The 13,650-nt window shown below is 43.8% G+C and overlaps 1 protein-coding gene across 1 annotated transcript in view; it reads right to left on the reverse strand.

Moving 5' to 3' along the window:
* LOC111969675 (kinesin heavy chain-like) overlaps positions 1-13,650 on the reverse strand; it is a 159,529-nt gene that overhangs the window by 68,911 nt on the left and 76,968 nt on the right. The window contains exons 5-10 of the mRNA XM_023995840.2: positions 12,541-12,589; positions 10,622-10,677; positions 5,807-5,894; positions 5,449-5,573; positions 3,771-3,875; positions 3,409-3,557 (exon numbers count right to left, since the gene is read on the reverse strand). Coding sequence (XP_023851608.1) covers positions 3,409-3,557; positions 3,771-3,875; positions 5,449-5,573; positions 5,807-5,894; positions 10,622-10,677; positions 12,541-12,589 — 572 coding nt within the window. The remainder of the gene's footprint in view (positions 1-3,408; positions 3,558-3,770; positions 3,876-5,448; positions 5,574-5,806; positions 5,895-10,621; positions 10,678-12,540; positions 12,590-13,650) is intronic.

Consider the following 13,650-nt stretch of genomic DNA (forward strand, 5'->3'; position numbering starts at 1 on the left):
GAGAGAGAGTGACTAAATCATTCAATATGGTTACTGGCTATCTGATCATAATCTGACACTTAAGCCAGAAAGCTGTCTAAGAGCAGGTTTAACCTCTCTACTGTAGAAACCGGATCAACTAAGATTAGTGATTATATTTGAAAACGCAATTAAGGGAATTAACTGGAATGACTCTTGTCCTATACAGATGTGGAGCTGATAGTCAGGTTTTTCTATCCACAATACAGACTACAATAAATGCTTCCTAAATATTAATCCAAACCTGGCCAAAAGAGCACTCTTCTTGGCTAAATGGAGAAATCTGGAAATTGATGAAAGACGAGATTATGCTCTATAAAGCCCTAAAATCCAAATTAGAGCCGACAGATGTAGGTTTACCATGTTGAGAAAATACAGGTGATGAAGAATATCAGAACAGGCCAAGGCAAACTCTTTTATTAAACATAATTGGTGAAGCAAAGGGAAATTCCTAAATTGATCTGGGAGAATCTAAAAACAGGTAAAAGGGGAAAGACCAATAGTAAGCACTTGCAAAAAGACCTGGAAATCATGGTGAATAAACAATCTAAGCACAGGATGCAGTCGAAATTGAATAGCCTTCAATTCCTACTTTATTGAACTCTTGTCAAGGTACTGACACAAGAACCCCTCCCTGGTTTCTTGGGCTCAGTGCTAGTAAATGACGCCTCAACCTTTGTCTTCATCATCAGGGAGGTTTCTGAGAACTCTAAATAAAAGATGTGTTGGGCTGGACTCTACCTTTCTTAAAAACACAAAGAGTCACTCATTGGCCCTTACTAAGGTCACCAACCACATCCTATTGGTCCTCGGGTGTTTTTCCGGGTATGGAAGTCGGCCATAATAAACGGCCATCTTAAATCGGGTGACACGCTGGACGTTGAGTAACTACAGGCCCATTAGTATACTACCTGTGGTGTCGAAAAGGTTTTTTGAAAAAAAGTGTGTAGGGCAGAAAACTGAATTGCCCCCTGCAACACAGTCCCATCAATTACACTCCATGCAAGTTTGGCTTCAGAGCAAAACAGGTCCCACTGGAAAACGGCCAAACTGCATTCTGTGTGAAGTCCAAGAATGGACAAAAGGGGGTGTTTGTTGGGGGCTGTGTTTCTGGACCTAAGGAAGGCTTTGGATACTGTTAACCATGAGATTCTCATCACAAAATTGTCCAAGTTAAACCTTGAGATGCCTTGAGATGGATGAAATCATACCTTGGATGCAGAACTCAGTGTGTCAGAGTGAGCAAATGAGCTGTCGCCCACTCCTTAGCTAGTGATGTGGGCGTGCCCCAGGGGTCAATATGGGGCCCCCTCTCTGTTCAGCCTACATTAATGATCTGCCTTCTGTCTGTAGCTGGGTCTGAAGTTCAAAAATATATAGATAATAGCAGTGAGTATACAGTGGGGCAAAAAAGTTATTTAGTCGCCACCAAATTGTGCAAGTTCTCCCACTTTAAAAAGATGAGAGAGGCCTTAATTTCCATCAATAGGTACACTTCAACCATGACAGACAATAATTAAAAAAAAATCCAGAAAATCATCATTGTGATTTTTTAATGAATTTATTTGCAATTAATGGTGGAAATAGTATTTGGTCACCTACAAACAAGGAAGATTTATGGCTCTCACAGAGCCTGTAACTTCCTTCTTTAAAAGAGGCTCCTCCTGTCCTCCACTCATTTACCGTATTAAGGCACTGTTTTGAACTTGTTATCAGTATAAAAAGACACCTGTCCACAATCTCAAACAGTCACACTCCAAATTCCACTATGGCAAGACCAAAGAGCTGTCAAAGGACACCCGACAAAATTGTAAGACCTGCACCAGGCTGGAAGACTGAATCTGCATAAGGTAGCAGCTTGGTTTTGAAGAAAAATCAACTGTTGGGAAGCAATTTATTAGGAAATGGAAGATATACAAGACCACTGATAATCTCCCTCGATGCTGGGCTTTCCACGAAAGATACTCATCCCGTGGGGTCAAAATGATCAAAGAAACGGTGAGCAAAAATCCCAGAACCACATGGGGGGAACCTAGTGAATTGACCTGCAAGAGAGCTGGGACCAAAGTAACAAAAGCCTACCATCGTAACACATACGCCGCCAAGGGGACTCAAATCCTGCAGTGCCAGAGCGTGTCCCCTGCTAAGCCCAGTACATGTCCAGGCCCGTCTGAAGTTTGCTAGAGAGCATTTGGGATGATCGCAGAAGAAGATTGGGAGAATGTCATATGGTCAGATGAAACCAAAAATATAACTTTTTGGTAAAAATCAACTCGTCCGTGTTTGGAGGACAAAGAAATGCTGAGTTGCATCAAAGAACACCATACCTACATGTGAAGCATGGGGGTGGAAACAATCATGGTTTGGGGCTGTTTTCTGCAAGGGACCGGAACGACTGATCGTGTAAGGACAGAATGAATGGGGCCATGTATCGGAGATTTTGAGTGAAAACCTCCTTCCATCAGCAAGGGATTGAAGATGAAACGTGGCTGGGTCTTCCGCTGACAAATGATCCCAAACACACCGGCCCGGGCAACAAAGGAGTGCTTCTAAGAAAGCATTTCAAGGTCCTGAGTGGCCTAGCCCAGTCCTCCACCAGGTTAATTACTGAACACCAAATCAATATGTGTTTTAGAGCAACAAGTCACCCTGGTTGGCCCTTTAACGAGCTGTGTAAGGTCAAAGGTATTGGTGATCCGTTTGAGGGTTTTCCTACAAGACTTGTCTTCAATTCCATCCTGGAGCAGGGAGAGTCGAGAGAAACCATGGGACCATAGCACTCACCCACTTCCGCAGCGGCGACGATCAGTGGACAAGGCCACCCACTGCTTTCCACTCCTGTGAGTATCGCTGGTTCGGTCATGTTAGGCCCAGGATTGAGTTGCACATCCCCGGAGAGCAGGAGGGTAGTGAACAGGTAGTTTAACAGTTTCCGATAAATGTTGGACTTGTGTTTGTTACGCCTAAGCGGTTCAGTAGAATAAGGAGCGAGGTAGACTTGTCCATTATTCAGAACATTATGGTATGCTGTGTACTGTCCGCTCCCGTGGAACCAATGTGTTTGGGTGTTGATATTCTCCGGCAGTAGATTGATTGTGTCATCCCAGCAAGGACGCACTGAGATTATCAGTAGAGCAGCTACTTAACTGACAATCATGGCAAAGTACTGGAGATAAAAACACATAATTTCGCTTTAAATCTCTGCATGAGTTACTTAGCTGGGGTCGGCGAACACCTGCTGTTTTAGATAAAATAACAGCATTCGTAGGAGAAGTGGCACCTGCCGCACCACCCTCCCTTCCGTCTGCCATTTTGTTTCATGCTTTACAGCAACGYCCAAGGGATGTGCATGTGTGTGTSRSRGRYRYRYRKRSRGTGTGTGTGTATTACCGTTGTCCYAACATGAGTGTGGACTTGGTCTCCTGGTCGTTGTAGCTGGACGGAGAGCAGCAGATAAACATTGTGGTCCTGCAGTTCCCCCCTAGAGAGTCCTGCAGGATACGGGTCATCTTACTGTCACGGTATGGTACATGGGTCTTCTACAGGGGGAGGGGAGGGGGGGTGGAGGAGAGTAGAAAATACATGAATCGCTGAACCGGTGGCAGGGTGCAGAATCACTTTCTACATCATTCAGTCCACATTCCAGTTTCCTTTCTTTATTTGTATTATTAATTAGAAAATCCATTAATTTACATTTGATTTCACAACACCAAGATGAAGAATCATGGATGTAATAGGAGGACTAGACTTACGGTTCCCTCGGCCAGAGCAGAGATGACGTTTCCTAGAGAAGACAGAGACTTGTTGATGTTCTTAGCTTCATCCAGCACAGCTCCCTCTGCTCCTGTCTTACTGACCTGTGGAAGGACATTACAAAACACATGCAGTACAAAAGATTATGCACAGAAACGTCACACACATTTTGTACAGGTACCGTATGTAATAAAGATCGATCAATATATACTGTACAGTCAGGTCCATAATTATTGGCAACCTTGATAAAGATGAGCAAAGAAGACAAAATAAATACGGAGTTACATTGTATGCTAAATTGTATTTTTTGGGGAGAAATTATACAAATGTTTACTAATACAATTGCTCAGAAAAAGATATTTAGCTTAACAACTAAGAACCAAAAAAATCGTGAAAATATAGGGGTAAAAATGATTGGCACCCCTGTTTCCAGTACTCTAGCACCCTCCCCTTGCGAGGATAATGACACTGAGCCTTTTTGAAAAATGCTTTATGAGATTGGAGAACACGTTGGCAGGGATCTTAGACCATTCCTCCATACAGAATCTTTCCAGATCTTTGATGTCCTTCGTCTGCTGTTATGGACTGCCCTCTTCCATTCAAACCACAGGTTTGTCCAGAGACTAAGATGGTCATGGCAAAATGGAGACTTTTTGGTTTTTCCTTGTGAATTTTGATTGGTGCTTGGGGTTCTTGCCTTGCTGGAAGATCCWCTTGCGGCCAAGTGTCAGCCTCCTGGCAGAGGAAACCAGGTTTRTGACTAAAATATCCTGGTACTTGGTAAAGTTCATGATGCCGTTYACCTTAACAKGGGTCACATGACCAGTGGATGCAAAATAGCCCAATAACAACATCAAAGATGCATCACGATATTTTAACAGAAACACCGTCTGGAGTTTTATAGATGGCATTGGCACTTGGATTGGAACCGGTGCTCTGGTCAGATGACCTGAAAAAATAGAGCTCTTTGGCCACYCACACCAGTGGTGGGTTTGGCATTGAAAAACAAGCATATGCAGAAAAGTACATRATACATGCACCTACGGTAAAATATGGTGGTGGATCTTTGATGTTATGGGGCGATTTTGCTTCCACTCATCCTCGGGCCCTTGCTAGTTCACCAATGACCTATTACTGGAGACCTGGGAGCTGAGCGTCGATACAAGTGCTAATAAACACACTTGGGACTATATTAATTAAGTGATGTGTGCAGAATCTACTTTTTTCTGCTGTAGTCAGCAGCAAGAACACTGGTCCCATTGCACATAGGTATAAATTAAGTTGCTAACTGTGGCCAATACAGAGTAGAAAAAAAKCCATTTTAACATGGCAGACCAGTTGTACTGATCTGTCTGTGACAGACGGATGGGAGGAAAAGATAACAGAACAGCCAGATGAAAGAGAGAAAGAACACGTCTCTTGGGATGCAATAACGATGGTTCATTAGTGACCCTAGGTAACTAGACTAGGTCTTCACCTCACCTTCTCACTCTCAGCCAGGTATATAAATTCAATCACTAAAGGCCAGTTTCTCTGACAAAGATGATGCCCAGTCCTGAACTAAAAAGCATGCTAAATGGAAAATCTTGATTAAAATAGCTTATTCTGTGGCCCTAGATGTCTAGACGCTAAAGATGCTTTGTTACCATTAACGGCAGTAGGCTTTAACCTCCTCACCTTCTCACTCCCAGCCAGGTCCACCAGGTAGAGCTTCCCACACAGTTTTTGCTCTGTCTCCACGTGCTCCTGCTTGATGTTGATCAGGAAGATACTGTGACTCCTGGAGCTGTGCTCATTCATATCTGGAGAGGGGAGGAACGGAGAGGTGAAGTGATGTGAGGAGAGGTGTTTGTGTGAGAGTGGATGACACAGAGATATATAAAAAAAGATATATAGCAAAACACTGTGATAAACACCCCTGGACACTATATAAGATTKTACAGAGTAACTCTCTACAGATGTGACTTTACACTTCACACTATAAATTGTACTAAGTGGRAGAGTGGCAGACTACCAGAGTGTCATTGGGACTTACTGGTGACAGCAACATGACGGTTGGCTTTTCCTTCATCAATAACATCCATCACCTCCTCTGGGCTGGAGACAAAGCGCTCAGTGCAGCCCTGAGATTCAACAAATAAACGTTAGAGTTGTTCGAATTCATTCCTGTTCCACAAGAACTCTGAGGCTACCTGCTATAACGACTACCGCCCTGTAGCACTAACATCTGTAACCATGCAGTGCATTGAAATGGTAGCTATGTCACACATCAACGCCATTCATCCCAGACACCCTAGTCTCACTCCAATTTGCATGCCTCCCCAACAGATCCATAGACGACGCAATCTCAATTGCACTCCAGACTGCCCTCACCCACCGAGATCAGAGGAATACCAAGAGTGCATTCGGAAAGTATTCAGACCCCTTCCCTTGTTCCACATTTTGTTACGTTACATCCTTATTCTAAAATGGATTAAATAAATTTTTTTCCTCATCAATCTATACACAATACCCCATAATGACAAAATTAAAACAGATATTTAAAATGCTAGCAAATTTATGAAATTAAAAACAGAAATATCTTATTTACAGTTGAGGTCGGAAGTTTACATACACTTAGGTTGGAGTCATTAAAACTCYTTTTCAACCACTCCATAAATTTCTTGTTAACAAACTATAGTTTTGGCAGGTCAGTTAGGACATCTACTTTGTGCATGACACAAGTAATTTTTCCAACAACTGTTTACAGACAGATTATTTCACTTATCATTCACTGTATCACAATTTCAGTGGGTCAGAAGTTTACATACACTAAATTGACTGTGTCTTTAAACAGCATGGGAAATTCCAGAAAATGATGTCATGGCTTTAGAAGCTTCTGATAGGTCCTAAGTTCATCATTTGAGTCAATTGGAGGTGTACCTGTGGATGTACTTCAAGGCCTACTTCAAACTCAGTGCCTCTTTGCTTGACATCATGGGAAAATCAAAGAAATCAGCCAAGACCTCAGAAAAAATATTGTAAACGTCACAAGTCTGTTTCATCCTTGGGAGCAATTTCCAAACGCCTGAAGGTATCATGTTCATCTGTACAAACAATAGATATGCAAGTATAACCCATGTGTGTAACGCTCGTTGCTGGAAGGATCGGACCAAGGTGCAGCGTGGAAGGCGTTCATCATGTTTATTAATGTGAACCAGCAACAAAACAAAAAGAGTAACAAAACGAACGTGCAGCTTTGTAGTGCAAAAAGGCTACAATACAAAAACAAGATCCCACACAAACAGGTGGAAAAGGCTGCCTAAGTATGATCCCCAATCAGAGACAACAATATAACAGCTGCCTCTGATTGGGAACCATACCAGGCCAACCTAGAAATGAAAACTAGAACGCCATCCTAGTCACACCTGACCTAACCAACTAGAGAAATAGAAGGATCTCTAAGGTCAGGGCGTGACAATGGCCACGCAGCCGTCATACCGTTCAGGAAGGAGATGCGTTCTGTCTCCTAGAGATGAACGTACTTTGGTGCGAAAAGTGCAAATCAATCCAGAACAAGCAAAGGCCACTGTAATGTTGGAGGAAACAGGTACAAAGTATTATATCCACAGTAAGCGGAGTCATATATGGACATAACTGGGCCGCTTCAGCAAGGAAAGAGAGACTGCTCCAAACCAACGCCACAAAAAAACTACGCTAGCAACTGCACGATGGGACAAAGATCGAACTTTTTGGAGAAATGTCCTCTGGTCTGATGAAACAAAAAATAATTGTTGGCTATATGTCATTCGTTATTGTTGGAGAACAAAGGGGGAGGCTTGCAAGCCGAGAACAACTATCCACCGTGAACCATTTTTACTCAGGATAAATGTACGGACATGTGTGAAAACTGAGCTTTAATGTATTTGGTTAGGTGACTGTAAATCTGGACATAAGTACTCAACCTCTGGCTGATATAGACTCTGGAACTGAGCTCATGCATGCACCATGTTTCCATTGACACCTTTGAGATGTTCTACAACTTAATTAATATTGGAGTCCACCTGTGGTAAATTCAATTGATTTGGACATGTATTTGTAAAGGGACAACTGTCATTATAAGGCCGCACAGTTGACAGTGCCAATCAAAAACCAAGCCAATGGGTCGCAAGGACATTGTCCGTAGAGTACGAGACAGGATTGTGTCCGAGGCACAGATCTGGGAAGTGTACAAAAAATTTCGCAGCATTGAAGGTCCCCAAGAATAGAGTGGTCTCCATCATTCTTAAATTGAAGAAGTTTGGAACCACCAAGACTCTTTCATAGAGCCACCGCCAAGCCAAACTGAGCAATCTGGGGAGAAGGGCCTTGGTCAGGGAGGTGAAAGAACCCGATGGTCACTCTGACAGAGCTCATGAGTTCCTCTGTGGAGATGGGAGAACCTTCCAGAAGGACAACCGTCTTTGAAGCACTCCACCAACTAGGCTTTATGGTAGTGGCCAGATGGAAGCCCTCCTCAGTAAAAGGCACATGACAGCCCGCTTGGAGTTTGCCAAGAGGCACCTGAAGGACTCTCTGACCATGAGAAACAAGATTCTCTGGTCTGATGAAACCAAGATTGAACTCTTTGACCTGAATGCCAAGCGTCACATCTGGTGGAAWCCTGGCACCATCCCTAKGGTGAAGCATGGTGGTGGCAGCATCTTGCTGTGGGGATGTTTTTCAGTGGCAGGGACTGGGAGACTAGTCAGGATCGAGGGAAAGATGAACGGAGCAAAGTACAGAGAAATCCTTGATGAAAACCTGCTTCAGAGCTCTCAAGACGTCATACTGGAGTGAATATTCACCTTCCAACAGGACAACAACCCTACGCACACAGCCAAGACAACGCAGGAGTGGTTTCGGGATAAGTCTCTAAATGTCCTTGAGTGGCCCAGCCAGAGACCGGACTTGAACCCGATCAAACATCTCTGGAGAGACCTGAAAATAGCTGTGCAGCGAAGCTCCCCATCCAACCTGACAYAGCTTGAGAGGATCTGCAGAGAAGAATGGGAAGAAACTCCCCAAGTACAGGTGTGCCAAGCTTGTAGCATCATACTCAAGAAGACACAAGGCTGTAATCACTGCCAAAGGTGCTTCAACAAAGTACTGAGTAAAGGCTCTGAATACTTTATTTTTTACAAATAAATGTACAAACATTTCTAAAAACCTATTTTTGCTTTGTCATTATGGGGTATTGCATGCATATTGATGAGTGACTTTAAAAAWATATATATTTTAGAATAAGACTGTAACGTAACAAAATGTGGAAAAAGTCAAGTGTTCTGAATACTTTCCGAATGCACTGTATGTGAGAATGCTGTTCATTGACTACAGCTCAGGGTTCAACACCATAGTCCCCTCCAAGCTCGTCACCAAGCTTGGGACCCCGGGACTGAACACCTCTGTCTGCAACTGGATCCTGGAATTCCTGACGGGCCGACCCCAGGTATTGAGGGGTAGACAATATCACCTCCGCCATGCTGACTATACTCCATGTCCACCCATGACTGCGTGGCCTCGCACGACTCCAACACCATCATAGAGTTCGCTGACGACACAACGGTTGTAGGCCTGATCACCGGCAACGAGGAGAAAGCCTACCGGGAAGAGGTCAACCTCCTCAACCTCTCCCGTAATGTCAATAAAACCAAGGAGCTTATTGTGGACTACAGGAAACGGGGGTGGGGGGGGGGATCGAGTACGCCCTCATCCACATCGACGGGGCTGTAGTGGAGTGGATTGAAAGCATCAAGTTCCTCAATGTCCAAATCACTAAGGACGTAAAATGGTCCAAACACACAGACACACAGTCGTGAAGAAGGCGCAACAGCGGCTCCTCCCCCTCTGGAGGTTGAAAAGATTTGGTTATACWGCTGCACCAGAGCATCTTGACTGGCTGCATCACTGCTTGGTATGACAACTGCACCGCAGTTGGTAGTGCGGACAGCCCAGTACATCACTAGGGCCGAGCACCCTGCCACCCAGGACCTATATCAGGCGGTGTGAAAGGAATGCTCTGAGAATTGTTAAAGACCCCAGCCATCCAAGCCATAGACTGTTCCCTCTGCTTCCGCACGGCAAGCGGTACCAGAGAAACAAGTCTGACACCAAGAGGCTCCTGAATAGCTTCTATCCCCAAGCCATAAGACTGCTAAATGGCTAACAAAATGGCTACACGGACTATCTGCATTGACCCTTTTTTTACACTGACTCTGACACACTCACTCACACACATTCACACTGACACCAACACACACACAACACACACACACACACACACACACACCAAACACACACACACACACACACACACACACACACACACACACACACACACACACACACACACACACACACACACACACACACACACACACACACACATCTTGTATACTCTGCTGCTACTCCGTTTATCAAATTTCCTGATGCCGTCACCTTACCCCTATACAAACTACCCCTACCACTCCATATCCCGCACATTATCATATGGTATTGGCACTGACCCTGTACTGTACAGTATATAGATGACTTACTTTCTCGTGTTCTCTTATTTATATTTCTCGTTGTTTTTGTTCTACTCACTTTATTGTGCTACGGATATAGATTTTTGCATTGTTGGGAAAGAGCTTGCAAGAAAGGCATTTCAGTGTACTTGTGCATTTGACAATAAAACTAGACATTTGAACATTTGAATGAGTTGGAATTGTTTCCTGACGTAATAATGGTATCACTATGAAGATGACACTTCATGTAGAGCCCATCACAGATGAGACCCACAATTTACAGATGGCCAGTTAGTTATTAACATCCCATCAGCAGTCTGACTCACCTTCACATATGGAACCCTGTTCTTGTCCTCGTGCACTGCTAGATTGGTTTTAGTGACTGGGAGAGACGGGTGCAGAAGAAGAGAGATGGCGTTATTACCCTACAAGTACAATCACCAGAACTGGACAGGAACAACTGTTACTTACGGCATTTTCACACATAGTTCTGAGCTACAGGTCGATTCAGAGTTTGATTATTTGTTACATTGTATTTTTTTTCTTCTTTTGGTCCGGTGGATTTCACATTGCCAAATGTCAACACGAATGAATAGGTCAAAACAAAACGATGTGTTCATGGAAGTCATTTGTTTATTGGAGAAAAACGCGCACGTTAAATCCATCTGTGAGAAGCATATGCGTGAGAAGCTTGTGTCTCCCAAACGTCATATTACTTTGTTCTTCCAACAACATGCAATAGCCGCTCTAACTGCGACTTGAATAGGCTATATTCAGTAGCCTACATGCCCGGTATAGCCCGTGTTCCCTAATCTGCATCGGATGRGCTCATAAATGTACTGCTACTCAGAGATATCAAGTTATGGTACTGTGTGCTCGCAGTCAAACAACCAATAATACTACTGGCTCCTGGTTATTTTCCTGRGTTTGGTCCCGACTGCATTCTCACCTGCGGTGAACCACACCACAGTACAAATGGAATCAACCGAGACCACCCCTTTTTGAGCGAACCCCGTTGCGTTGTTGAGTGCGCTCCCGAGTGCCGATAGTGTTCACACCAGTCCGAACAAACCGAACTAAGGGGGGYAAATGCAGCAGGTTCAGAAAAACCGCACCAAACCAATTTGGTGTGAAAGCCCTCTAAGTTTAGAGACTTTACTTGCATATTTGCCCAAAAGTCCCAAAACAGTCAAATCAAATCAAATCAAAACGCATTTGGAGAGCATTTCAGAGACACTTTACAAACACAGACACAACAGTTGCTTTATGTTTCAACTTTGTGTTTTTGATGGGGAGATCATATCCAATCAGATCAGATTTACATCAAGGCTGTGTATACTCTCAGAGGGGTGTGTGTGTAATCTTTTTTTGTGACTGGAGTGTTTCTAAGCCTGACAAACCTGTTGCTGCTCTGACAGCCCTCCTCAGGCCCTGACTTACGATTTCATTTCAACTGGAAACGAGCGGTAAAACAGACACTCTCCTCCTGGACAGGACAGAAGAGCGACTAGGGCCATGTACGTTGTTACATTATGTCTCAGGTTTGTGCGAGAGATCATATCCAATCAGATCAGATTTATGACAAGGCTGTGGATTACTCTCAGAGGTGTGTGTGTGTGTGTGTGTGTGTGTGTGTGGTGTGTGTGTGTGTGTGTGTGTGTGTGTGTGTGTGTGTGTGTGTGTGTGTGTGTGTGTGTGTGTGTGTGTGTGTGTGTGTTGTTCTCTCTCTTCCATCAGTGTTGTTTGTCTGCTTTCTCCTTATTACCTCCTGTCCTTCCTTAGTGATTCCTGTTCTCTTGCTCTCTCTCTCTCCCTTCCTCTGCCCCCCCCCTCTCTCTCCAGAATGCAGAATGCAGCCTTATAGGCGGCTGTGATATTTCCTGCATCCCAAATGTCACCCTATTCCCTTCATAGTACACTATATAGTCAATAGGGTTCCATTTTGTATTTTATTTATTGCCTTTATATCACCAGGTACGTTTTTGAGAATAAATTAGTTTCCTCTGGCTGGTGTGATTTACTCAGATAGACATCTACCGTCTACTTACAGGGAGTCTCGCCACAGCCCCTCTGGAACCTCGCATATACTATCATAAGGGTATCATTTTGCTGTTGCACATACAAACAAAATATTCAATTGAAGTGGAAATGACAAGTCACATTGAAAACCGCAGTGTGTATGTGTGTGTGTGTGTGTGTGTGTGTGTGCATGCGTGTGTGATTTTAGTGCTGTGAATACACTTACCATCCAGAAGATCTCTGATTTTGTCCATGTATATTTCAAAATAGGACACCTGGTGAAGAGAGAAGAGAGCATATTGAGAGAAATGAATCTTCGAGGGGACAGGGGACTGATTATACTAATATGTCAAATATGTTCAAGTGGTCTTCTTGGCTCACGGGCATTCTGCTAGGTCTAGTCTCTTGTGAGCACCGAGATTTGGTTCTGCCTGCCGAGTATGCCAGGTATTAGTCGTGAGATATCACAAGATAGTTGTGATTTAGGCAAATGTACAAATATGACAAGATAATAACGATGTATTCATATCCTGTGTCTATGCATGTCATAATTCCAGAGGCTGTGAACATAGACATCATACACAGTTCATGGTGAGGTGATGCAGTAGACTGGTTTGGTCCAGATGTTTATGCTTTAAGTAGATATTGATGTTTGGGATGTTTTATTGCACATTATGCACCATGCATATTCATCAACAGTAACCCCAGTAAATTATAGAACGCTACAGCTATGATGGATTCAGACACACAGTTTTTAGTTATGGTGAGATGGCGCAGTAGCCTGGTCCAGTGATCTGCATGCTACGGCAGGACAATTATAGCCAGAATAGTTGTCTAAACCACATCTATACCAGATTACTGGTGCGGACACATTCACATTTACAGCGATTACAGAGGGTCATGGTGGATTCTGACATCACACTCTCATTTATGGCGAGCTGGTGCAGTAGCCTGGRCCAGTGATCTGTATGCTACGGCAGGACAATAATATCCAGAATAGCCGCAAACACAGTAACTCCAGTGATTGTAGTGGGCTATAGCTATGGTTGATTCAGACAATACACAGTAGTTCTCAGTTACGGTAAGCTGGTGTAGTAGTCTGGGCCAGATCTATGTTTATTGCTCGACAAAATAGCCAGAAGAGCGTAGKGACATAGTAGAGACACATTCACAGTGTCTACAATTATTCCAGAGGGCCACTGTGGATTGAGGCATCACACTCTCAATTATGGTGAGTTAGACGGTGCCATACAGTGGAGGCTGCTGAGGGGAGGACAGCTCATAATAATGCCTGGAATGTCGTAAATGGAATGGTATCAAACGTGGTTTCCATGTG

The sequence above is a fragment of the Salvelinus sp. IW2-2015 genome, linkage group LG11 (assembly GCF_002910315.2).
Source record: "Salvelinus sp. IW2-2015 linkage group LG11, ASM291031v2, whole genome shotgun sequence".
Classification (NCBI taxonomy): domain Eukaryota; kingdom Metazoa; phylum Chordata; class Actinopteri; order Salmoniformes; family Salmonidae; genus Salvelinus; species Salvelinus sp. IW2-2015.